This window comes from Hypanus sabinus, chromosome 25, assembly GCF_030144855.1.
Source record: "Hypanus sabinus isolate sHypSab1 chromosome 25, sHypSab1.hap1, whole genome shotgun sequence".
NCBI classification, from domain to species: Eukaryota; Metazoa; Chordata; class Chondrichthyes; order Myliobatiformes; family Dasyatidae; genus Hypanus; species Hypanus sabinus.
The window spans coordinates 19,596,457-19,621,464 of record NC_082730.1 but is presented as its reverse complement, the minus strand read 5'-3'; the positions used below and the strand labels follow the sequence as shown (position 1 = coordinate 19,621,464).

Below are 25,008 nucleotides of genomic sequence, written 5' to 3'. Positions count from 1 at the left end.
TTTTTTTCTCCAAATCGATTTTGGCTCACTGCCTTCCTGAGTTTGATAAGTGAAACTACACCGTACCTACAATATTTCTACTTTATATAGGGTGTAAATTTATCATACCATTACTGCTTTTACTATATGTTAGTGTTATTTTAGGTTTTATGTGTTATTTGCTTTGATTTGGTAGGTTTTTTTTGGGTCTGGGAACACTCAAAAATTTTTCCCATATTAATTAGTGGTAATTGCTTCTTCGCTTTACGACATTTTGGATTACAAACAGTTTCATAGGAACACTCTACCTTCGGATTGCGGGGGAAACCTGTACTTCTAAGCTTTTCTTAAAAAGAAATTGTTTCCCTTTTTGAACTCAGATATACTAGCTATGCTCCAGTCTTGAAAATGGAAATAATTGAAAGGGCTGTGTTTCAAAAAAACACAGATGCAAATTATTCTTTTTGTTTCCATTCCATTGTTTCCATGTTTATGAGCTGTCCAGGAATACACTTTGCTTCCCCAAAATCGCTGCATCTTCCAGCATAACCTATCCCATGTGGTATTTATTGAATTTGCTTTCAATGCATCGTCCTCCTGCTGAATCTTCCAATGGTTGGTTTTCTCTGCTGTTGCATTACAGCTTGAAACGGGCCTTTCAGGAAAACTTGAAAGAACAGAGGATCTCTGGCTAAAGGTACGGAAAGACCATGCCCCACGCCTAGCTCGTCTTTCATTGGAAAGTCGTTCACTCCGCGATATGCTGCTGCATGGTAAGGCTGCTCTTTGAGTCTAGAATTTTCATTTTTACTTGAATGGGTGCAGAATACTGCTTTGTGTACTTGCATTTGTGAGATGTGCTTTGTGGGGTGGTGGTGTTAATATTTTAGAGGTGTTTGAGGCTCATGAATAGGCAGAAAATGGAAGGATATGGAACATGTACAGATAGAGATTATTTAGGTGTCATTAGATGAATTTAGTAGAGCATCATGAGCTGAAGGGCCTGTTACAGTACTGTTCTATGTTCAAGCAAGCGGTCTCTCAACCCTTTAAGTTTGTGCATTGTTCTGAGAGATTTGCTGATTTATTCTTGAAGTAAGAAAACAAAGAACAATCTAAAGCTAATAAAAACACAAAATGCTGGCAGAACTCAGCAGGCCAGACAGCATCTATGGGAGGAGGTAGTGACGATGTTTCAGGCCGAAACCCTTCATCAGGAAGGGTTTTGGCCTGAAGGGTCGTCACTACCTCCTCCCATAGATGCTGTCTGGCCTGCTGAGTTCTGCCAGCATTTTGTGTTTTTATTTATTTCCAGCATCTGCAGATTCACTTGTGTGCCTTTGAATAATCTAAAGCTACTTGTTTCTGTAACACAGGTAAACCTAAGCTGGGACATGAGCTGGGCCGTGGCCAGTATGGAGTAGTATACCTCTGTGATACTTGGGCTGGTCACTCTCCCTGTGCTCTAAAGTCTGTTGTACCTCCAGATGACAAGCACTGGAATGACCTTGCACTAGAATTTCACTACACAAGGTATGAAATGTGTAGAGATTGCTATCAATATTAAATTACTGAGGAATTACTAAAAGTCATAACTGTGTGAAAAGTTTCATCTGGCTTTGGTGATCCACAGAAGCTTGGTTTCTTGTCCACTCTTGGTATTCTGCAGAGTGCCATTTTTCTCCTTTGAATAGAATAGAATTCTAATTTGCATTTAAAGTGTGAAATTTTGTGCTGGCCTGATGTGAGGTGAATTTTTCTTGGCTGTTCTACTTTGTCCTTTTGGAAATGTTTTCATGACGGACAACTGATGAGTGATTACTTTAAATGAAATCAGTGGCGAGACCTTCACAAGAGGGAATGCTTGTTTTGGGCCTTGAGCATTTTCAAGTTGATGCTGTTAGGCTGTAACTTTTTTTGCCCATAGTTTTGTTGAATTGCTGGTAAGGTGCCCTATTCATGCTGCAACGTTCTTGTTCCAGGCCTGTGCCTAGCAGCTCAAAATTTGGCTGTGAATTATCATCTGACCAGACTGAACAGGCTTGAAAGGCTAGATCCTTGACTTCTATGTTAAGGACAGGTCATGATAGAGACACACAATCAGTTAGTAGTTGTGATAGATCATGGGAGGTACACGGAATGAGCACAGGATGTCAATCTAAGCATTTGGTTTGTTTTCAAAATGGAGAAATAAGTGAGTTTGGCAATCACCATTCATTTGTTTGTTGCAGATGAAGAGAATGTGAGCTACTGTTTCCATTTTCAGAAGAAAGCTGTATTGATCATGAATTTTGAATTTCTTGTATTGATATTTCCATTTTATAGTTTTAGACATTTTTATTTTCCTCCATCTAACAGATCCTTACCTAGACACGAGCGACTGGTTGATCTTCATGGGTCAGTTATAGATTACAGTTATGGAGGTGGTTCCAGCATTGCTGTCCTGTTAATCATGGAGAGACTACACAGAGATCTCTATGCTGGGCTGAAGGTAAACATGAGAAATCAGACTCTTAATCCACCAAGGTTTTGCCTTAATCTATAGAGGTCTTTCACCTCCTTCTGGTTGCCCTGCCATTCATTTAAAATGTGACTAATTCATTTAATCACCTTTCTCCCACTTTTTTGATGTTATTATGCAAAAAAATAATTTTTGGCTCTTCCAGGTAACCCGTATCCATTCTAATCCTCAGAAGATTGCTAATCTTTGTTCATCTAGGGCTTCTGATTGGGGACAACTAACTCTTGGAGACTCACTTGTCTACACATTTCTTTTTGAACTCCATGACTATCCTGCCATATTCATTCAGGTCCTCTTGAGTCCTTGACCATGATCCAGTTCACCAATTTGAAGTAATCCCTTAAATTTCTTGATTTATTAAAGTTCGTTCAAGGCTGTTTAATGTTGTTTGCAATACTCAAGTGTAAAGGAGAATGAAATAATTTCCAGATCTGATGCAGCTCAAAAATAACAATATGAAGATGGCAATAATAAAAACAAATATAAATACATGGCTTGTATGTCCATAAAGTGATACTAGGCTGTGCATAAGGTGACTGACAGGGAATAAAGTAGTGGTGGAGGTGTTGATGATCCTTGCTGCTGGGGAAAAGTAACTGTTTTCGAATCTGGTGGTCCTGGTGTGGATGCTGTGTAACCTCCTGCCTGATGGGGAATGAGACAGACAGTCCATAAGCTATTTGGAGGGGATTCTTCATGATGTTACTGGTGCTTTTCTGACACCTTTCTGTATTTATGTCCTTGTTGGCAGTTAGGTTAGTGCCAGTGATGTGCAGGGCAGTTTTAACTATCCGCTGTAGAATGTAAATGAATTGAACCCTTCCGCCAGACATGTTGATTTCCATGTGCACCAAGCCTGTCCTATAATTTACTTCCATTAACATATACTTCTGTTGCATTCTGTCATGTTTTTTGAGCTGCTTAAATGTCAAACTATTATTCACCTTCACGCCTATTGTAGCAACTTCAATTTTATAATCACACTGGTGTTTTAAAAAAAAACACTCCTAAATTCATTCGACATGTCAGTAAATTCATTACTCTAATTACAGTGTCTTCTCAAAAGAAGCATCAGGATCAGATTTATTGTCACTGGCATGTGGCGTGAAATTTGTTAACTTAGCAATAGTTGAATGCAATACATAATATAGAAGGGAAAAAAATCAATTAGAGTATATGTATATTGAATAGATTAAAATCTATGCAAAACAGAAATAGTATATATTTTTTAAAAATGAGGTAGTTTTTCAAGGGTTCAATGTCCATTTAGGAATCAGATGGCAAAAGGGAAGAAGCTGTTCCTGAATCACTTCATGTGTGCCTTCAGGCTTCTATACCTCCTACCTGATGGTAACAGTGAGGAAAAAGGTCATGCCCTGGGTGCCAGCGGTCCTTAATAATGGACAATAACTTGACAACATTTGAGACAACACTTCTGAAGATGTCCTGCGTACTTTGTAGGGTAGTACTCAAGATGGAGCTGACTAAATTTATGGCCCCCTACAGTTTCTTTCTGTCCTTTGCAGTACCCCCCCCCCCCCCCCCCAAATACCAGACAGTGATGCAGCCTGTCAGAAGGCTCTCCACAGTACATTTATAGAAGCTTTAGGGTGTTTTTGTTGACAATATCAAATCTCTTCAAACTCCTAATGAAGTATAGTCACTATCTTGCATCGATAAGTCAGGACCAGGTTAGGTTCTCAGAGATCTTGACACCCAGGAACTTGAAACTGTTCACTTTCTCCTCTTCTGATCCCTCTATGAGGATTGGTATGTGTTCCTTCGTCTTGCCCTTCCTGAAGTCCATAATCAGCTCTTTTGTTTTACTGACGTTGATGCTGTGACACCACGCCACTAGTTGGTATATCTGGCTCCTGTATGCCCTCATCTCCATCTTGAGATTCTACCAACAATGGTTGTATCATCACCAAATTTATAGATCGTGTTTGAGCTATGCCTAGTCACACAGTCATGGGTATAGAGAGAGTAGAGCAGTGGGCTAAGCACACACCCCTGAGGTGCACCAGTATTGATCATCAGTGAGGAGGAGATATCATCACCAATCTGCACAGATTGTTGTTTTCTGGTTAGGAAGTTGGATCCAATTGCAGAGGGAGGTACAGAGGCCCAGGTTCTGTAACTTCTCAATCATAATTGTGGGAATGATGGTATTAAATGCTGAGCTATAGTTGATTAGTTGATGAACATGGTTGTTTGTATTGTCAAGGTGGTCTAAGGCTGTGTGAAGGGCCATTGAGATTATGTCTGCTATTGACCTATTGTGGCAATAGGCAAATTGCAGTGGGTCCAGGTCCTTGCTGAAACAGGAGTTCCATCTAGTCATGACCAACCTCTCAAAGCATTTCATCACCGTAGATGTGTGTGCTACTGGATGACGATTGTTAAGGCAGCTCACATTATTATTTTTAGGCACTGGTACAATTGTTGCCCTTTTGAAGCAAGTGGCAACTCTTGCCTTGTAACAGTGAAAGTATCCTTGAATGCTTTCATGAAGTATCATGTTGTCTACTCCATTAAACTCTCTTGTACTGGGTCACTCAAAAATGGCTTCAGCTTGCTGAACTGTTCTTACTTGATACCAGTTTTTGATATAATTCTGGTAAAAAGACTTTCTCCCCTTGGATATATAATCAGGTGATTTTTGGCTGTAATCTTTTAGTTAACCCAATTTTAAGATAAAATAGAATAAATGGAGTGACCCAGTGATTTTTTTTTCCCTTTTACATTTTAGAATATTGCACTGACTTGAGCATCCAGCTGGCTATTAGTCAACTTCAAAAATGTGCAAAGGCATTTTAGGTGGAAATTAGGAAAGTTCTTGAGGACTTTTCCAGTTCTCTCAGGAAATGAATTTGCAATCTAGAGTATGTGGCTTAGTTCCAGAAGTACTGTGATTCAGATTTACTACATGTTATGGTGTTTTGAATGTTCAATGTGGAACATAGATGTGAAGGCTTGCAAATCATTGTACTTGGTTTTTTTAAAGTGATTTAGACTTCAGAATTGTTCTATGTCCTTCTGAAAGAAATGAATTTTTTGGTTTGTCAGGTGTTATTATTTTCCAGAACTGGGTGGTAAGTTTTAAAGCCAGATTATAATGTTTGCAAACACGATGCTAAAAATTTCTGATTTCTGGTTTTTCTAGGCTGGTCTCAAGCTGGAAGTACGTTTACAGATTTCCCTTGATGTTGTGGAAGGTATCAGGTTTCTCCACCGACAAGGCCTTGTGCATCGAGATATCAAATTGAAAAATGTCTTGGTAAGATCTGAAAGTTCTCATTTAATTTCTCCGATGCCATAGTGTGATGTAATACTTCTGTTTAGATAGATTTGCTGTCAAAAACTAATTGTCGGGCATTATCATTTACAGTTTGCTGAAAAAAGACTTTGCTTGGATTATTCCTTACAGCATTTGTTTCCTGTAGTATTCAAAATATACAGACTGTACCTAGGTTACAAACACCTAATTTATGGGCAACCCTACATACAAGTGAGCTCGCATTAACTAAATTCAGAAGTCTGATGTATGTGCATGCATTTGTTCCTTTATATGGGAGAACTAGTTTCACTTTTCGATTTGTTTGTCTTTTAGCAATTGTTCTCAACAGTCTGTGTTTAGATACCATTCATTACAATACAGGGTAGGTATGGTAACCATAATAGAGTGATTTCTCTTTTGTCTATTTTCTGACTTTGGGACATCTGTGCAAATGGAACCCATTTGTTACCCAGGGACATCCCATATCTTTTGGAACAGGACTAATAGTCCTTCATGAATTGATTCCAAGTCTGCTTGAGTAGCATTGTGGCAAAGAATGCAGACAAGATACTGTACCTTTTGTGGTAAGTGCAAGGAAAGATGGAGTGAAAACACCATGTTCAAGTTTTTTATCCAATTCCTTTCTGAAAGTCCCTATGCAATCTATGTTGGAATAAAAAACCTTGTCTTATCCTGGCTTCGGGTATGACTTGGGCCTTTTTCTTATTTTAACTTGTATTTACGGAAAACTTTTCCTCATTTTTTTGACTTAATCTGATCAGGTGTTTAATTTTGCCTCGCTTTGGAATACAATGAATGTAGATGTTTGTGTTGTCTCCAAGAATGAGCTCATTTTAGGCCAAAGAAATCCGTAACACCAAATTGGTAACCCCTTATTTGCTGCATGTGTGAAAATGGACACATTCTATGAAAGAAGTAATTTTGATCTCATACCATGTAGAATTTTTTTTAAGCTGCCAATGTGTTCAGGAGTCAAATTAAGTGAAAAGTGATCTCACTGTTGATTCCAAATATTGATATGTTGAAACTGAATGTTCAGATATTTACTAGTCTACCTCATTGCTTGCAGAAGAACAACAAAATTGCTAATATTTCTTTGTAATCTTGGAGAGTGGTCTTTCTGTTTCAGTTAAATTTGGAATTGCTATTGATCCATTGTTCTGTTCCTGGTGTGCCTTTGTTTTAGATAGTAAGATGCAATAAAGCAAAGCAGCAAAGTTGAAAGGGAATGATGCAAATCCATCTGACAGAATGACAATCTTTCATGTGTACTTGGATTTTGGACGTGTCAAAACAATGTTTAAAAAAAGAACATCTTGTTGTTTTCTCTCTAAGCACTTCATTTGATTTTCTTGACAAAAAAATGAGGGAGCTAAACTATGACATCAGATTTATAATGAGGCAGGAGACGAAGAACCAACCCAGCTTTCTTTCATATAGAATCTGTATAAAGTGTACAATCCCCAGATTGAGAAGTATTTGTGAGATGCAAATAGTGCAGATAATGGACTGATTCATGCAATGCTGTCAACGATTGCATTTTCATTGTAGAATTTAAGACATTAAGCAAATTCCTCATCTTTTTTCCAAACCATTATTGGACTTTTCAGAATGTACAAAAATGGTTAGCTGTTCTCCTAGAATAAATCCTGTACTTTAAGATATGCTTTAGATCTCGAATCATCAGAGCTTTAAATTTTTCTTATTGAATATTGTCTGAAATACCTGTCGTATTAGAATGCAAAGCCTTCAAGCACTGTGGTGAAGATTGTAACAAATGCTTTTGGGGACAGGCACACCCTTGTGTAACACCTTGGTTGCGGATAATGCATCGCAGCTGCAGATATCTGGGTCTGTATGTTGTCAAGGAAGATTGGTTAGTTTGTTTATATATATATATACAATGTATGTGGGTTAGTTAAAATATCCTGCATTGCTTACAGCTTTGCTCATGCTCTACTGGCCACTTTATTTGCATCATTTGTGCAAGACTATCTTTGACCATCTCTTGGCAGAACTCCAGCAACCTGAGAAATAGTTGGACTAAGTTGGACTGCAGACAATATCACTAGGCTTGATAAAGAGCACTCAGCATATGTTGGTGGTAGAAGTATATCACCTGCAAGAAAAAATATTGACACGATGATGTGGGTGGATGGTAGCAGAGGATATTAAAATGCTGTTACTACGTACAGCTTGTACTCAATTCAACCATTCTTTACCGGTGAAGCAGATGAAGAGGCTTTCTAGTTATCAAAACACTCTTAATTCCTATTACAGGTAGACTTGGCTCCTTAACAATAACTAGTTCATAAAAAAAAAAAAAAATTCTGCTTGTCTGGCAGGATAAGAATCACCAAATTCACCAGATATGTATATTTTAGTTAGCGTAGTGGATATCCTGTACCTTTACCTGTGGATACTGATTTCCAGTATTGCTTTTAATACATTGACAAAGGACTGATCATTTAGTTTGAGTACTGGACAATGTAGCAGCTTGATATCAGGTTTTACCATTTCTTATTCTTGGTGGTGCTTTCAACATAATGTCTTTTGTTTCCCTTTTGCAATCCCAAAGTTGGATAAGCAGAATCGAGCCAAAATCACAGACCTGGGATTTTGCAAGCCTGAGGCAATGATGTCTGGAAGCATTGTGGGAACCCCTATACACATGGCACCTGAGCTCTTTTCGGGTATGTTGCTTTATCACTGGATTGTCTTCTGTAATCATTGAAATTGACTTAAGAGATTTGTAGGTTCCTGCCACTTAGTAGCCTGTAGTAATAGGAAGCCTTATTGGGAAAAATGGGTTCAAATCTGTATCGCTGCTGACCTTTGGCATTTCCTACTTCCCTAAGTTGCCATTCAGGATTTTCTTTCTTGCTGTCCAGTGTCTATTAAACATTAGGTGATCACAGGATCTTGAGAGAGATGCTGACGCTCTTCCACCATGGAAGGTCCATGTGCTTAAAAGTGATGTGCAAGAAGCAGTCCATGTCCATTGTGAAGCTGCCAAGGGTCTGCTGAGAGGTTGCTGATCACTGATGTTCACCCTTCACTTTAATTCGGGTTGTGGTTTTAAAATGTGCTTTCCTTTTCCTGGTATCACTGCTTGTGTGAATAGAGTTTAACAGCTGCCTCCCTCGAAGCGACTCTTCACCGTGAATCAGGCTTTTTCATTGTCAAAGGTAGACTGGGCACCTAAGCAGTCTTCCAAATTACTTCACTTTTTTGTTGGTGTTAAGCTGAAGAAGAGAACAGGTAAAGGCCATTCAGCTCCACAAGCATATTTGCTCTATATTGTACTCATAGATAGGGAACTGATGTTGAGGCTGTATAAGGCACTCGTGAGACCATACTTGGAATATTGTGTGCAGTTTTGGGCTCCTTATTTTAGAAAGAATATACTGACATTGGAAAGGGTTCAGAGAAGATTCACAAGAATGATTCCAGGAATGAAAAGGGTTACCATATGAGGAACATCTGGCAGCTCTTGGGCTGTATTCCCTGGAGTTCAGGAGAATGAGGGGGGATCTCATAGAAACATTCCAAATGTTAAAAAGCCTGAACAGATTAGATATGGCAGAGTTATTTCCCATGGTAGGGGATTCTAGGACAAGAGGGCACGACTTCAGGATTGATGGACATCCTATTAGAACTGAGATGTGGAGAAATTACTTTAGTCAGAGGATGGTAAATCTGCATTTTGTTGCCACGAGCGGCTGTGGAGGTCAAGTCGTTGGATGTGTTTAAAGCAGAAATAAATAGGTTCTTGATTAGCCAGAGCATCAAAAGGTATGGGGTGAAAGGGGAGTGAGGATGACAGGAAGAATTGGATCAGCCCATGATTGAATGGCAGAGCAGACTCAATGGGCCGAATGGTCTACTTCTGTTCCTATATGTTATGGTCTTGTGGTCTTTGGCCCACCAGGTACATACTGACCATCAACCACAGTTTAAACTAGTTCTGTATTAATCTTGTGTTTATTCTCCTTCTCATCAACTGCAAGTATTACTATTTGCTTACACACTAGCAACCAGTTGAACTACCAGCCTGCATGCTTTTGCGATGTGGAGGCACCCATTATCAGCATTATCCAGCAGTGGGGGTGGGTGAAACGTGTGAACTCTACACAACCAGTTGCCAAGGTCAGGATTCAACCTGGGCCAATGAGTTGAGGCAGCAGCTCTGCTAACTGAACAATTGTGCCATTTGTGTAACAGAATTGTGCAATAACATACCTTCTTGCCTTAAGATTATATGCTTAATTTTGTTCCCTCCTATTCTGCTCCCCTTTCAGGAAAGTATGATAATTCTGTAGATGTGTATGCATTTGGCATCCTTTTCTGGTATCTTTGCACGGGGACAATTAAACTCCCAGAAGCATTTGAGAAATGTTCAAGTAAGGATCAGCTGTGGACCAATGTGAAGAAAGGTAATTATTACTCTTAACTTTCTGTCACAGTCAAATGAATCAGAGCTTCCCTTAATGATCATTTGTGCTTATTGTCATGGATGTAACAATGGTTTTGCTGGCAGGGATGTAAGGAATCTCTTAAAATAAACACTGGGGAAGAGATGGGAAGCTTTGTACAAGGAATCCTAGAACTGGGGTTTCAGTTGCTGCAGGAATTTGGGGAAAGCACAAAAGAGCAGGATACTAAATTGAAGGAAAGCCATAGTTTAAAATGAGCATCAAGAAGTCCTTTCAAATGAAACGCAGATGGGGTGACCAGGAGTGTTGTGCTACTCTTATTCCCACCTCCATTTTCTGCTGCCCTTGGCTTTGTGGAAAGTCTAACATCAAAAATTCTGGCAGTGTCCAATTATGCAGCAGTTCTATTGCTGAGGACTCTCTGTAAATCAAAATTTCCACAAGTCGTATATGAATAATTTTCTAGAACCAAGATGTGTAGCTATTACAAAATATCTTGGCACCAGATTGGCAACAAATTTTGTGTGAAGTAAAACGTTAATAATTAATTGAATCATTTTAATGTCCTCTGTTTTAAAATGTCCTCTGTAATTGTCTTACAAGTTTCACACACTTGAGTGCATCTGATTCCAGTCCTTGACTGATGTTTGAATTAGGAATTTCAGTGAAACTTTTTTGATTCTTTTATCTGAGAAAGAAATATCAAATTATTTTCTTGTGGGTTGGTAATACTTCTGTTTTGTGGTAATTTGGCTAACAAATGCGTAGGACTTCAGCATCCTCAGGTCTCTTTATACACACCACTAATGTCATCTTTCCACTGTTGTGGGTTATTGATAAAGAAATAACCCAATTTCTGGTTTGGGAAAATGAAGTTCATTGTCATTTCACGGTTTCTGCTTGTTTTTTAATCCCTTCAATAGCATGGACAGTAGCCAAGCCTTAACGTCATTTTGGTTTTAGTTTGGGAGGATTTGCATAAGTTTGAATCTGCAAGTTAGCTCTCCATAACTCAAGGACTACCTGTACTTGTCTTTTGGGTACACTAAAGGCTTCAGGCTCTCCACTTTAACTGTTTCTCTTTCCAGAGAACTATTTTTAGGGCAACTGGTTTGCAATTTGTAATGGGAAAGAATTGAGAAGTTCTTCAGAAGAGTCTGTACACACCCTGGACTAAGTGGCAACCTTTTATGATTCTGTGCTCCCAGGTGCAAGACCAGAACGGCTTCCTGCATTTGATGAGGAGTGCTGGCAACTGATGGAAGCTTGTTGGAGTGGTGACCCTTCACAGAGGCCTCTATTAGGAATTGTTCAACCCATCCTGCAAAGCATCATGGACAGGCTCTGCAGAAACGTTTCTGGGCAGCAGTGAAAAAATGGCTCCACGTGACTGTTGAAGGCAGCGTGGATTTGCAGTAAATGCCCATAATGTTGGGTGTGGGGGACTGGGATGGGTTAAGATAACCCAGTTCATTGTGGCAGGGGTTTTTTTTTTGCAACAAACCAGTATCAGTATTAACACTAGTTCAGCATCACTTTTTACCACCTGCTATGCAGCACAAAAGTAAAACTTGGATGTTTTTATTCTTTTGACTTTCTGATACAGTAATACAGCTACTTGAGACTTTTTGCTTTTTTTTTCACCCCAACAGTATTTTTGAGCAAATCATTGTTTGGGGTTATGAGTTATCTCTGCCACAAATAGAAGGTGCATCATATTTGTCTCTTTTTCTCTCTTGCTCTAATCCATGCAAACTACTGCTTCATGAGCATGCATCAGAGTCGCTAGTAACAGTTCAGCTCCTTGATATTGAGGGAGGAGAGGAAAAATAACTTTAAACATTGACCTTTTGGTCCTTTCCCTTGTTTTGTTTTAATTCCAAATAATTTTTGTTGGCACTTGTTCTCTCTCCACAAATAGTGTCACCTTGCACTAATTTTACACTTTAGTTATTTGTTTGATGACGCAGATTGGAAAATTAATGCAGAGCTGCACTATTTGATATGTATGTGAAATGGTGATACCATTGAGCTTTAGAATGCAAGTGCCTGGAAGGTGTCCCATATTTAAAAAAGGCCACCATCTGCTTTTCTACTTTAAAGCTTTAAAATCTTTGTGTATTAAGATCCTTTTCAAAACATTAACAAACACTATCATGCTGCACACTGTCATTGTTCAGTTCGATGAATCCTAAAAAGTATTCTGATAGAAAGAAAAATGCTTGGAATTCAAGTTTGAAACCGGATTTAATTATGCCTGTAGTCTGTCTTTTGAGTGTGCTGTTGGTGTCTAAATTCTAAATGTTAGCCGTGTTATGGATTGTTTGGCTGTTGATCTAAAATCAACAGTCCTGAGATGGAGGACAGAAACAAGGTTGCTATTGTCCTTAACTGTGATCCCTCAAAAGGCTTCCTGATCTGAATGACCTTGGAACTGTCTAGTATTAAACACTACATTTTCTGCAATTGCACATAGCTCTATTTTAGCATTGTAGGACCAAGTTGAAGATCACCAAGTTGTTACTTATTTCTGTAACTTTTCTGTCTAAATGTCAGTCTGTAGCAAACTGGGAATCAACATCATTCCCAGTGTATTTGATTGGGCTTTTCAAAATGTTTAGGTGAACCAACACCGGTGTTTTACACTCCACTGTATATTGACAAAGTGCATATGACGCATGATCTACCCTTTTTGTGCGACTGCGTCAAGTTTATTTTCACTTCCAGGAAATAAGTTGTCTAGTATGGCCTTTTTATAAATGTATATCTTTTAAACTGTTGTGTAATTTCATCATTAACTGAAAAGATAATTGTTATCATTTTGAGTTTGTCTTTTGTCTTTCACTTGGTCATATATAACCAAGTATACTGTACGTCTTAAATTTAGTTCAGTGTTTTGCATAGCACAAGAGTGTCATTTTCAACTTTCACACAGACAAGATATGTATATAGTATGAATACATGTTGGTTACATTTTCTCATGGGGGGATGCAGATATTGTGGGACAGATACGTAAGTAGGTTAGCCTTGTTGGAGCGATGGAAACTGTGGGAATATAGACTCTGATTTATTGTGCAAATCTGCGATGACTGCCCACTCCAACCTACTTCAGTGCTTTGTCTTTTGCATTTCGGAACGGAGGAGAGTATTGAACACTCCACCTATCTTGAATCTGTTTGACAGAGATAACACTATAAGTTACATATGAAGAGCTGGAGTTCATTTGCAGTTTACAATTTTAACCAGTATGGATTGATCAGACTATGTAAAATGCAAGTCTTTAATTTCAGGGTTGGTTTTGCTATCGACTCCAACTCTGTACTTTGAACAGTTGGGTGACGGATCGGCTGATGGGGTTGGTAGACAAATGAACAACATTTAGGGAGGGAATGTCAACGCTGGACTAATTTAACTAATATAAGGGAGAATTGTGACACTTGGGATGAATAGGTATGCTGATGCTTGTATTAATGTTGTACCTTCCCAAAGAGACATTTTAAATGGCCACTTGCATTGGGAACTTGAGTGGGTTCCAAGGAGTACACCAACTTGGATACATGTGGAAAAATATCTTTTATTAACTACTTAGTTTTGTACAGCAAGATTCCTTGTAGGGGGGGTGGTGGGGGGAAGGGAGGAAATTCTCTTGCTTCCGATCTGAAAGTACCTTTCAAATTATATTAGGATACGATTAAGTATTAATTGACTAATGTTAATTAGTACTAATTCATTTTAGTATTGTTAAATTAGTATTAATAAACACATTAGTCACTAACCTGTACCTGTTCATTTACATTTCAAACCTATGAGATGGATGAACCTTGATTAGTCTGTAAATGGACACCACCAGACCATATAAACACTACACTGCAAAGGGTGGTAAAAGGTGCTTCAATGTTGAAATTCAATACCAAGAATCCAATGTAATGTCAGTAAAGCAAGCTTGGTAATTGGGTGAAAGATGGCTGGAGATCAGCCTACTTTAACATTAAGTTTCAAGGAAAAGCTTCATGAAAGTCAGTAACTCCAAGATAGAAAAATAATTCAATCTTTTAATTGTCTGTGGAAAATATTTAAACCCCCTGGATAATTCGTGGAAGGGCTCCGCAGTGATTATTGAGTGATGAATTGTTTACACACTTAATGTTCAGACACTACCTTAACATTTCAAAACCATCTTCTACATTTTACGGACTTCACTACTGTTTAGAGATCAACTTAACATTCCTAACATCTACCTTGAGATTGTATTGGGAGGGAAAGTTTTTCTTTTTTGCCGAATCAATTTTCCGTAAAAAAAGAACACTTAAATTTCTAGTTCGGAAATTGAGAATATTAAAAATCAAACCACCTACATTGAATGAAGATGAAGCTTGTGCAAGCTTACACAGAACTTTTAACAAAGATGTTCTTTAATTTTAAGACCCACATTTGAATCTGCATTAGGCCTGTGAAAAACATCATTTACTTCCGCCTGTCCTAAAGCATGTTCCTTGAGTTGAGGCCTGTTTTAGCTACATTCTTACTACATGTAAAGCTATAACACAAAATTATCTTTGGAAGTCATGAGCAGATTGGGAAAACAATGATTTAAAGTGAGATAGGAATGTGACTACATTAATGTCCCTGCTTAGAATACCCCACTTTGTATGTTGCATCTGAGGTCAAAGGAAAAATTGTTGTCCGTCATTGAACATTAGAGGAAAGGTTCCCCAAAGTAGAAAGTTATATTGGAAGCAGCACTTCAAAAAAGACGCAACAGCATTACTTATTAAGCTTCAGAAATGGATTGTCAAAGACAAAGAAATAATTGACATTGATGATGAAGTGAGAGGGAAAAAGAGTTGCTTTTTCAAACAGCATCACATTTCTATCCAGGGAGTCATGAACCTTCACCCAGATACCCAGTCTGGCATCTTTTGATGGGAGGTTTCAGTGGTTCAAATCTGAAATCACAATTACTTATTAAGGAATTGTCTCTACTTCAGTACCTTAGCTGGGTATTATATGGATTTCTTAACCTGTAAGCACTTTTGGAATGAAGATGTCATAGTGCACTTGAACTACTTTTAAGATGCAAAGCAGATTGGTGCAGATCTTTAATTTTGTCCGCTATTGTTAAATTTAGTAAGCAAGTGAAGGAAAAAACCAAGAGAGTGTCATTACTTAGTTTCAAATAATATGTTGAATAGTCAGTTGAATAATATTGAAGGCAGAGGTGGCTGTTTTTTCCAAAAGTAGTGAGTGAACTAAGTTATCTTAAAAATATGGAAAAGGATGTGGAGGTTCTTGTTTCTCTTGTGTGCTGTGGAATGCACAGCGATCAAGGATCACTAAAATCAAGAACACACCAATTAGAGAAACTAGAAGTAAGCCAAAATACTCTGAACTTTGGAATTATTCCAAACTGAACTTAAACTTAATGTCATTTTCTTATTCCCACAAGTTGACCTGTTCCAAGTGGCTAAATGTCTGATCATGTCCAAGTATTTAAAGTTGCTCTTGGCAAAAATAAAGCTTAAAAGTGTTGATGGAATTATTAGTCTGATTTATAGACTTGTCTCCTTTTGTATTTTTTGTGTATCTGCTTAACTCCATTTGTGTACATGTGAAGTAGCCAGACCCATTGCACTTGTCATCTCTTGTTAACTTCTTGATAGGTGAAGATGGCACTTCATTGCTCAAACTTTAGTTTACTCCAAATACTAACTGTTTGGGAACTCCTCTTCATCAGCTACCTCTAATTGGTTTGCACAAGTTTTTTTTTGTGCTTTTATTAAGGCACTGCTTTTCACTCACAAAGTGTATTTTAAAAAAAATACCAGGATGCTAACTTGTGACATGTTTACCTGTTTGTGCATTCACCTCTGATCTTTTGGGCAATGCTGAATCTTGATCCATTTTTCCCTACTTCATCCAGCAAAGTGTCCATTTTCCACAGGACTTGGCATTCTACTGAAATGCAATCATGGGACATGTCATCCTGCTTCCTACTTGGCCTGTATTTCTCTTTAACATGCCAAGGTCCAGCTTCATACACACTTCCACAAGAATGCCTAATTCCGCATGGGTAAACTGTCCATGCTGCAAATAAATTGTGGTTTAGTAATAATTAAAGCAATCTGTCATATTAAGCTGTATTTGCTTAAACATATCATGTAGAAGTATATCTGCATCTATTTGTGTAATGCATCTACTTGTAAATGTACAGGAGAGGATAATTCATCCTATAATTGCTTTAAAATGCTTTTTGGAAAGACTACAATGGGTAATGGACAAAATGATTAGTTAATAACTACCTACAAGGCCTCATTATATAACTTGTTTACCTGCATCTTTAAAATCTTCAAGTTGTGACTTAAGTACTTCTATCTTGATCAACAATGCACTTGTTTGGCTGATGAGTTAGCCCACATTATCATCCATCACTTAGCATTGAGAGTATGCTTTACCCGTTTCCTCAGCTTCAGTGCAGGCACATGCAAAATTTGCCAACTCAGAAATGTGGGACTTTGCATGGTATCATGGTTACAAAAGCCATCCTTGGGAGAAGTTCCCTCAGACTGTTGCTAGTACTCTGGCCTCTGACAATTCAACATGATTTGATGACATGAGATAAGAAAGACTTGTTATGGCTGTCATCAAGGTTTTGAGGACAGGGATAAGATCTCTTGTATTTGTGTGTTATGTTAACTAGTGGATGGAAGTGTATGTTTTCTTGATGTCAAAAATCCTGTTTCTTTATAAAGAAAGTTTACCTTTCTCATCTACTTCCCAATCTACTCACCTTAATTTACCCAAATCTAATAGAACTTAACGTCCTACCTAGACTAAGCCCTGTTAACAAGAAAGTTTTGTACAACTGAGATGGCATTATACTTGCACCAAATAATTGCTCATCACTTTAATTAGGAGGGCATAGAGGATCTTGTTGAAGCAATACCACAGTATATCCATTTTTGAGGAAGACTTCTGTGGGTACAACTTGTTAGCTGCACAAATCATTAGCACAATCTTGTATAGAACATTTTGTTTTTTATTGTCTTCCTGTTTGGTACATTCTGACACTTTATTTTAATGTAAATGATGGCTAGACTTGGCATCATAAAGGTGATCTTTTAAATGCTAAATATGCTTGGACTCTCGTGCAATGAAAAACAGTAACCAGTTTGGTGCACATTAATATTTTACCATTGTGTATTCCTTATAATCCTCAATTAAGCCATTGGGTAAAGTATAAAGATCAAGTAATTATTTTAAAATGTTCTATTGTTAAAATGCCAATACTCTCAAATCCTTGTTTTATATAAAAACTGGAAAAAATGCACAAAGTACAAGGTGCTTATATAATAAAGATGAACATTAACCTATTCTGTGTTTAATATCTCACTTGGGCTGCAGTTCTGCAAATATACATTTTTCATATTGGAGATCCTGTGGAATAACAATTGGAGCTTAATTCACAAAGTAAATATGGACAAGTCTTCCTGTAGAATTTCATTACAGGTTTGGACCATTCAGTCTTTTGTGGTTCTCTCCTGGTTTACTTTTGTGCCTCTATCCTTTTTCCTTTTGACTAAAGCCGATTTGTACACTCTTCCAAATGGGAAAATTTCCAAATACTGTAAATAAAAGTAATACAAACAGGGGAACTCAGCAGTCTAGGCAGCATCTATGGAAGAGAGTAAATGGTTGATGTTTTGAGCCAAGACCCTTAGTCAGGACTGGAAAAAGAAGGTGGGGGGCAAGAGGGGAGGAAGTACAAGGTACTAGATGGGAGAAGCTGGTGCAGGAGTGAAAGAAAGCTGGGGAGTCAATTAAGGGCTGAAGAAGGAGGAAATATCATGGAGGACAGAAGGCCATGGAAGAAAGGGAAGTGTGAGGAGCACCAGAGAGGGCTAATGGTGAAGGGGGCAGGCATTACTGGAAGCTTGAGAAATCAATGTTCATGCCATCAGGTTGAAGGCTACCCAGACGGAATATAAGGTGTTGTTCCTCCAACTTGACTGGCCTCATCATGGCAGTAGAGGAGGCCATGGACTGACATATGGGAATGGGAAGTAGATTTAAAATGGGTGGCCACTGGGGATCTTGCTTTTTCTGGTGTAGGTGCTCGGTGAAGTGGTCTCCCAATTTGCATTGCGTCTCATCAATATACAGGAGGCCACAACATGAGCAACGGAAACAGTAGATGATCCCAACAGATTCTCAGGTGAAGTGTCATCTCACCCCGAAGAACTGTTTGGGGCCCTGAATGGTAGTGAGGGAGGAGGTGTAGGGGCTGGTGTGGCACTTGTTCCACTTGTAAGAATAAGTGCCAGGTGGGAGATCAGTGGGAAAGCATGAATGGTTAAGGGAGTCACGGGAGCAATCCCTGCAGAAAGGGTTGGTGGGAAGAGGTGCTTAGCGGTGGAATCCTGTTGGAGATAACGGAAGTTACAGAGAATTATACGCTGGATACGGAGGGTGGTGGGGTAGTAGGTGAGGACAAGAGGAAGCCTATCCCTGGTGTGGTGGCAGGAGGATATGCATGAAATGGAAGAGATGCTGGTGAGGGCAGAATTGATGGTGGAGCAAGGAAGGACCCTTTCTTTGAAGGAGGGCACCCCTCACTAGTTCTGGAATGAAAAACCTCATCCTGGGAACAGATGTGGCAGGGGTGGAGGAATTGAGAGAAGGGGATGGTATTTTCAATGTTTAATGCCCTCATACATTTGTTTAGGATCTCAAATAATAACTGGCGCAACACAATGTCGAAATAGTAACAAATTTGATATTGAACTGCAATATTGGGGAATACCATCAAAGGCGTGAACAAAAATGTTACAGACTCAGAAGTTTAAAAAAAATTAAGACCTAAACAATTAAGCATTTAACAGCCTGCGGCAGAGTGATTGAAATCTCAGCATTTCTCAGTTCATTTGTCCATCATCTTCAATTTGTGTACTGATACATCTGCCCACATTTACATTCTAAACCAAATGTAGATAGACAATGTGTTGATGGCTAGAGACAACTGTAATATTCACAGCATTCAGTTCAAAATAATGCAGAGACAAAGCATTGCCTGAATTAATTTAAATTATTAATGAAATTGGAAGACATTAAGCAATATGTTTCTAGAGTGGGGTGGGTGTCGAGTTGAAAGAGAAACTTGAAAGTGTTGGGTGTGCTTTTGGAAAAAATTCTTTAAAAAATAATACTTGGTTATTGGATCAAAAACTCATTTCGAGATCTGGGGGTTAACTTGCTGTGCATTTTAAGAGAAATTTGGGGCTGTTAAATGAACCATAATTTGTATTTTGGTGTTTGAAATGTGTATGCATCTTTCTGTCAGTGCAGTATTTAAGTTTATAGAACTGTTCAGAACTGCATGAGGAACCTGCCTTCCCCCTTTCCTCAGTTGTGCAAGTTCAGACAGATGGTGTCTCCAAGACTTGGGGAATTTCAGGTACCTGGTCTACATTAATCCAATGCTTTTTATTGAGATACAGAGCTGAATAGGCCCTTCAAGCCACACTGCCCAGCAATCCCCTGATTTAATCCAAGCCTAATCATGGGACAATTTATAATGGCTAGTTAACCTACCAGAGGAAACCCACGCAGTCAAGGAAAGAATGTACAAACTCCTTGCAGGCAGTGGCGGATAATGTATTGACTGTGCCATGCACATTCTACAACCTTAAGACAATACAACCCAACATTACCCTTGCAGGGACTTGCATGTGTTTCTCTATGCATCTATTCCTGGATGTTTAAATTCCACAAAACTTTTCATTTCAGCCTCTTCATTCTTTTCTACCACAAGATGGTGCCCTAATACTAAGCTCGAATGCTTCAGGCTAAATTAGGGACCTCACAAATTAACATTCAGTAGAAGTAGGATATTTAGCAATGTCACAGAGAGGTGTTAAAACAATAAGGTGATAGCAATAGGGGATTTCAATCTCCTCTGTACTTACTGGGATCAGCCTCAGATGGGTGCAATTTTAAAAGCATATCCAGGAGAGCTTTTTGAACCAATACATTTTATGTCCAACTAGAGAAGAATCTTTCCCACTGGAGTCAGAGGAGTGTCAGTGGGAGAGCATTTCCTATAGAGTGAGCATTGCTCTGAGTTTCAATATAATTATAGCTAGAATTAGTTTATGTGTTATGTATATATAAATATAAAAATTTAGTTGACTCCATCTTGCTTTCCAGCCTACAAAGTACCCAGGTCATCTTCAAGAAGCGGTGTCTCAGAAAGGCAGCATCCATTATTAAGGGCCTCCAGCACCCAGGGCATGCCCTTTTCTCACTGTTACCATCAGGTAGGAGGTACAGAAGACTGAAGGCACACACTCAGAGATTCAGGAACAGCTTCTCCCTCTCTGCCTTCCGATTCCTAAATTGACATTGAACCTGTGAACACTACCTCACTTTTTAAAATATACAATTATTTCTGTTTTTGCATGATTTTCAATCTGTTCAACATATGTATACTGTAATTGATTTACTGATTTGTTGTTGTTTTATTTTTCTATATTATGTATTGCATTAAACTGCAGCTGCTGTTAACAAATTTCACAACACATGCTGGTGATAATAAACCTGATTCTGATTCTGGAATGCCCAAGTCTTTCACTCACACACAGTATTTGTCAATGTGGGGTGGAGAGTGAGTTTATACATCTGGCAGGAGCAAAGGATGTTGGGAATGGTGAGCATGAAATGCTACAGGAAGGGTGTGGGACAGGCAGCAGAAAAGGAATGCCGGGCGGAGGTGGTGTGTATGCAGACACCAGGCAAGGTCATTTGATTCCAAACAATTATTTTTTTTGATTATTACAGAATGTGTGGCGGTTCTTGCTCCCTACCCTGTCCCTTCCCTTTTTCCCCATACATGATTCCCCTCTCCCTGACCCCTTCCCACTCTCAGTCCACTGTAGAAACCCATTATCAGAATCAACTTTATCATCAGTTACATAAGTCATGATTTTTTTTTTTGCAACTGCTGTACAATGCAATACATAAAATTACTACAGTACTGTGCAAAAGTACTGTATCCTAGTTATATATGTGCCTAAAACTTTTGCATGGTACTGCAAATCAATCCTATTTGCCTACACAATGTCCATATCCCAAAATGCTTTGATCCAGTTAACCCTATTCCTCTTATTTTTCCACATCCCTGTATTTAATTTTCACTTCAAGTACTTACTCAATTCCAAAATTCATTAGGCTGAAACAATAGCTCTGGTTGCTGTCCATAGATGCTGCCTAACCCTCTTGTTATTTTCAGTATATTTTCATTCCTCCAATTCCGTTCTTTAAATAATTTTTGAATTTGCTTCTGTTTCAGATAGTGCATTCCCAAGTAGAACAGTTCATCTTATGAGATACCTTTTCCCCCTCTGGTTCTGTTGCCAATGTAAAATCAAGTTGTAATGTTGAGGCCTTATAAAACACTGGTGAGGCCTTGCTTGGAATATTGTGAGCAATTTTGGCCCCTTATCTAAGAAAGGATGTACTGACATTGGAGAAGGTTAAAAGGAGGTTCAGAAAAATGATTCCAGGATTGATAGGCTTATCAGATGAAGAGCTTTTGATGGTGTGGTGAACTACATATACCTGTCTGGACACGCCGCCCCCACCCCCTGCTGACTGCTCCTGTGGCTCCTCCCACAGACCCTGGTATTAAGGCGATTGGAGCCACAGACCCTTCCTCAGTCTCCAGGATGACGTGTGATGGTCACTTGCTGCTTGTTCTTTCTTTCAGCCAATAAAAGCCTACCTTAACCCACGTCTCAGAGTTATTGATGGTGCATCAGATGGCTCTGAGCCAGTACTTACTGGAATTTATTAGACTGAGGGATGACCTCATTGAAACCTATTGAATATTGAAAGGCCTCAGCAGAGTGGATGTGCAGAGGATGTTTCCTGTGGTGCAGGAGTCTAAGACCAGAGGACACAACCTCAGAAAAGGGGGGGGGGGTGTCCTTTAGAATGGAGATGAAGAATTTCTTTAACCAGAGAGTTGTGAATCTGTGGAATTAATTACATCAGAGGCTGTGGAGGCAGCGAGGTATATTTAAGGCAGAGGCTGATAAATTCTTGACTAGTCAGGGCGTGATGGTAAAACAGGAGATGTGGGGACTGAAAGGGAAACTGATGAAATGGTGGAGCAGACTCAGTGGGTCAAATGGCCTAATTCTACTTCTGCTCCTATGGTTTTATATTAAATCTGTGCATTCATATTTACTGACATTTCTGCTCTGGCAGCAGTTTTTCAGAAATATGACACCCAACCTCAAAGCTTTCGTACTGACAAAATGGTAAGCTTGAAGTCTGACATCATATTGGACCTTGAATAGGAGAGAAAAGAAATGGGCAAATCCAACTTTGATTCACAGCCGAATAAACTCTTGAGCCTTAAATGCAGATACCTACAAGTTGGCAAAAAACCTAAAATACTAAATGATATAAAGAACTATTCCATCTATGTAGACTCTTTCCAAGAAAATTTTTAGTTATTTTCTTTAACGTGTTCTGAATCTTTCCTGGACCACAGTATGTTGGACCGAGCAGGGAATGCAGCTGTTGTCTTCTAAAAAAAACATTTGGTTAAAAATGGCAGCTCTCACAGACATTTCTTTCTGGTCCAAACCCACAATTGATCAAATCTATAAAAATTAAAGGAACAATTTTATCATTGAGGTATTTAATGGCAAGTCAGCTGGTTCAGTCCTAACACCTTGGTCAGCTGTGTTACTGAATCCTCCTCTACTTCACTGAGATGTTCCGGGATTTCCAATCTTGCAGAAAATTTCAAAGTTCTGTAATTTTCTAGCCTTACCAGTTTGAATAACGCGTTGTCTTAAAGAACCAACTTCCCCATGGACTTAGGTTTAAAAATAAATTACTTGTAATTGGAGTTAGAATGGTTTCTGCAATGACAGATGTTCTTCATGGAGAGATACATAATGTTCTGTAAGTAGAATGGAATTTTGGTGTGTAGGGTGGACGCAAGTCACTGGGTGACCAAAATAAGCTCTGGGACATAAGTGTAATTTCTTTGTACTATATAAACTGGGACTCTGAGAACATGGTGATTAAAATCAAAACACAAAAGGCTGCACTCAACAAGTCATGGCAAAAGATCCATCAGTGTTTCTGTTCAGAGGCCCTCCAGCAGAACTGGGAATATTCCGAGGTTGATTTATTTCTCTTCCCATGGATGCTGCCCCTCCTGCTGAATGTTTCCAACATTCATTTCAGGTTTGTAGTATTTGCATTTTTTAAAAAAGGATCATTATACTCTGTTGAGTTGGTCAGCTGTTGAAGGTGAATGGTGAAACACAGGGGTTAATCTCTGTAACAGCTAATAGTGGGATCAGCAGAGGAAAGAGTGAGCAATTTTAAATTCCTGGGTGTCAATGTCTCTGAAGATCTATCCTGGGCCCAACATATGGATGCAATTAGGAAGAAAGAACAACAGCGGCTGTATTTCATTGAGAGTTTCTGGAAATTTGGTATGTCACCAAGGATGTACTCTGCAAAGCATTGCATAATTATCTGCTATGGAGAGGCCACTGCGCAGGATCATTCACTGCTGTAGGGGCTTGCACACTCAGCCAACTCCATGATGGGTACTAGCCTTCCCAGCACTGAGGACACCTTCAAAAGGCCAGGACTCAAAAGTTAGCATCCATCATTAAGGATCTCCATCGGCCAGGACATTATTCCTTCCTATTACCATCAGAGAGGATGAGCAGGAGCCTGAAGACACACTCAATATTTTATGAACAGCTTTCTCCCCCCCACCATTATATTTCTGAATGGATCATGAATCAGCCCATGAACACTACCTCACAATTTTTGCTCTCCATTTGTGCCACTTATTTAATTTATTTTCAAAATGTATTATAGATTTTTATGTATTGCAGTGTAGTGTTACTGCAAAACAACAAATTTCATATTAAACCTGATTCTGATTCTAGCTAGTTTTTCTCAACGATGCCTACTGAAGCAGGTATGTGGTAAAGATGAATTTCCCTTATCTTCCCTTTATCAAGACACAGATGCAGGAGGAAATCATCTCCAGTTATACAAGATAAATAACTATGTATTGAACACAAGAGATTCTGTAGATGCTGTAACACACACAAAATGCTGGAAGAACTCAACTGATCAGGCAGCATCTATGGAGGGAAATAAACAGTTGATGTTTAGGGCTATGACCCTTCATCAGGACTGGGAAGAAGTGGGAAGTAGCCAGAATAAGATGGGGGAGGGGTGCAGGATGGAAGGTGACAGTAGAAACCAGGTGAGAAGGAAGATGGGTGAGTGTGAGGGAGGGGGAAGGAAGTGAGGACTTGTGAGGTGCGAGGTGGAAAAGGTAATGGGCTGGAGAATAAAGAATCTGATTGGAGAAGAGAGGGGAAAAAGGGAAGGAGGAGGGGCGCCAGGGGGAGCAGGTGAGGGGAAGACAAAGGGTAAGTGAGGAGGGTGAAGGGGAAGAAATTGCCCGCAGTTAGAGAAATCAATGTTCGTGCCATCAGGTTGGAGGCTACCCAGGTGGAATATGAGATGTTGCTCCTCCAACCTGAAAGTGGCCTCATTGTGGCAGTAGAGGAAGCCATGGTCCAAAACTTAAGGATGTGAATGGAAATGACTGTATTATCAGGAATAATCAAACAAAGCTCCATTCTGTTAATTAATTCCTGTGCTTATTCTACGAGTTCATTAGGTCTATCTTGTACTCAATGAGCAAGTAAAACCATTAGACC

General features: G+C 39.0%; 1 protein-coding gene across 2 annotated transcripts in view; it reads left to right on the top strand.

Moving 5' to 3' along the window:
* dstyk (dual serine/threonine and tyrosine protein kinase) overlaps nt 1-15,785 on the top strand; it is a 75,112-nt gene extending 59,327 nt beyond the window's left edge. For both annotated transcript variants that reach the window (XM_059950249.1, XM_059950250.1), the window contains exons 7-13: nt 623-752; nt 1,356-1,512; nt 2,338-2,470; nt 5,667-5,780; nt 8,380-8,494; nt 10,103-10,237; nt 11,446-15,785. In XM_059950249.1, the coding sequence (XP_059806232.1) occupies nt 623-752; nt 1,356-1,512; nt 2,338-2,470; nt 5,667-5,780; nt 8,380-8,494; nt 10,103-10,237; nt 11,446-11,609 (948 nt within the window). In that variant the 3' untranslated portion in view covers nt 11,610-15,785. The remainder of the gene's footprint in view (nt 1-622; nt 753-1,355; nt 1,513-2,337; nt 2,471-5,666; nt 5,781-8,379; nt 8,495-10,102; nt 10,238-11,445) is intronic.
* The last annotated feature ends 9,223 nt before the right edge of the window (nt 15,786-25,008 follow it).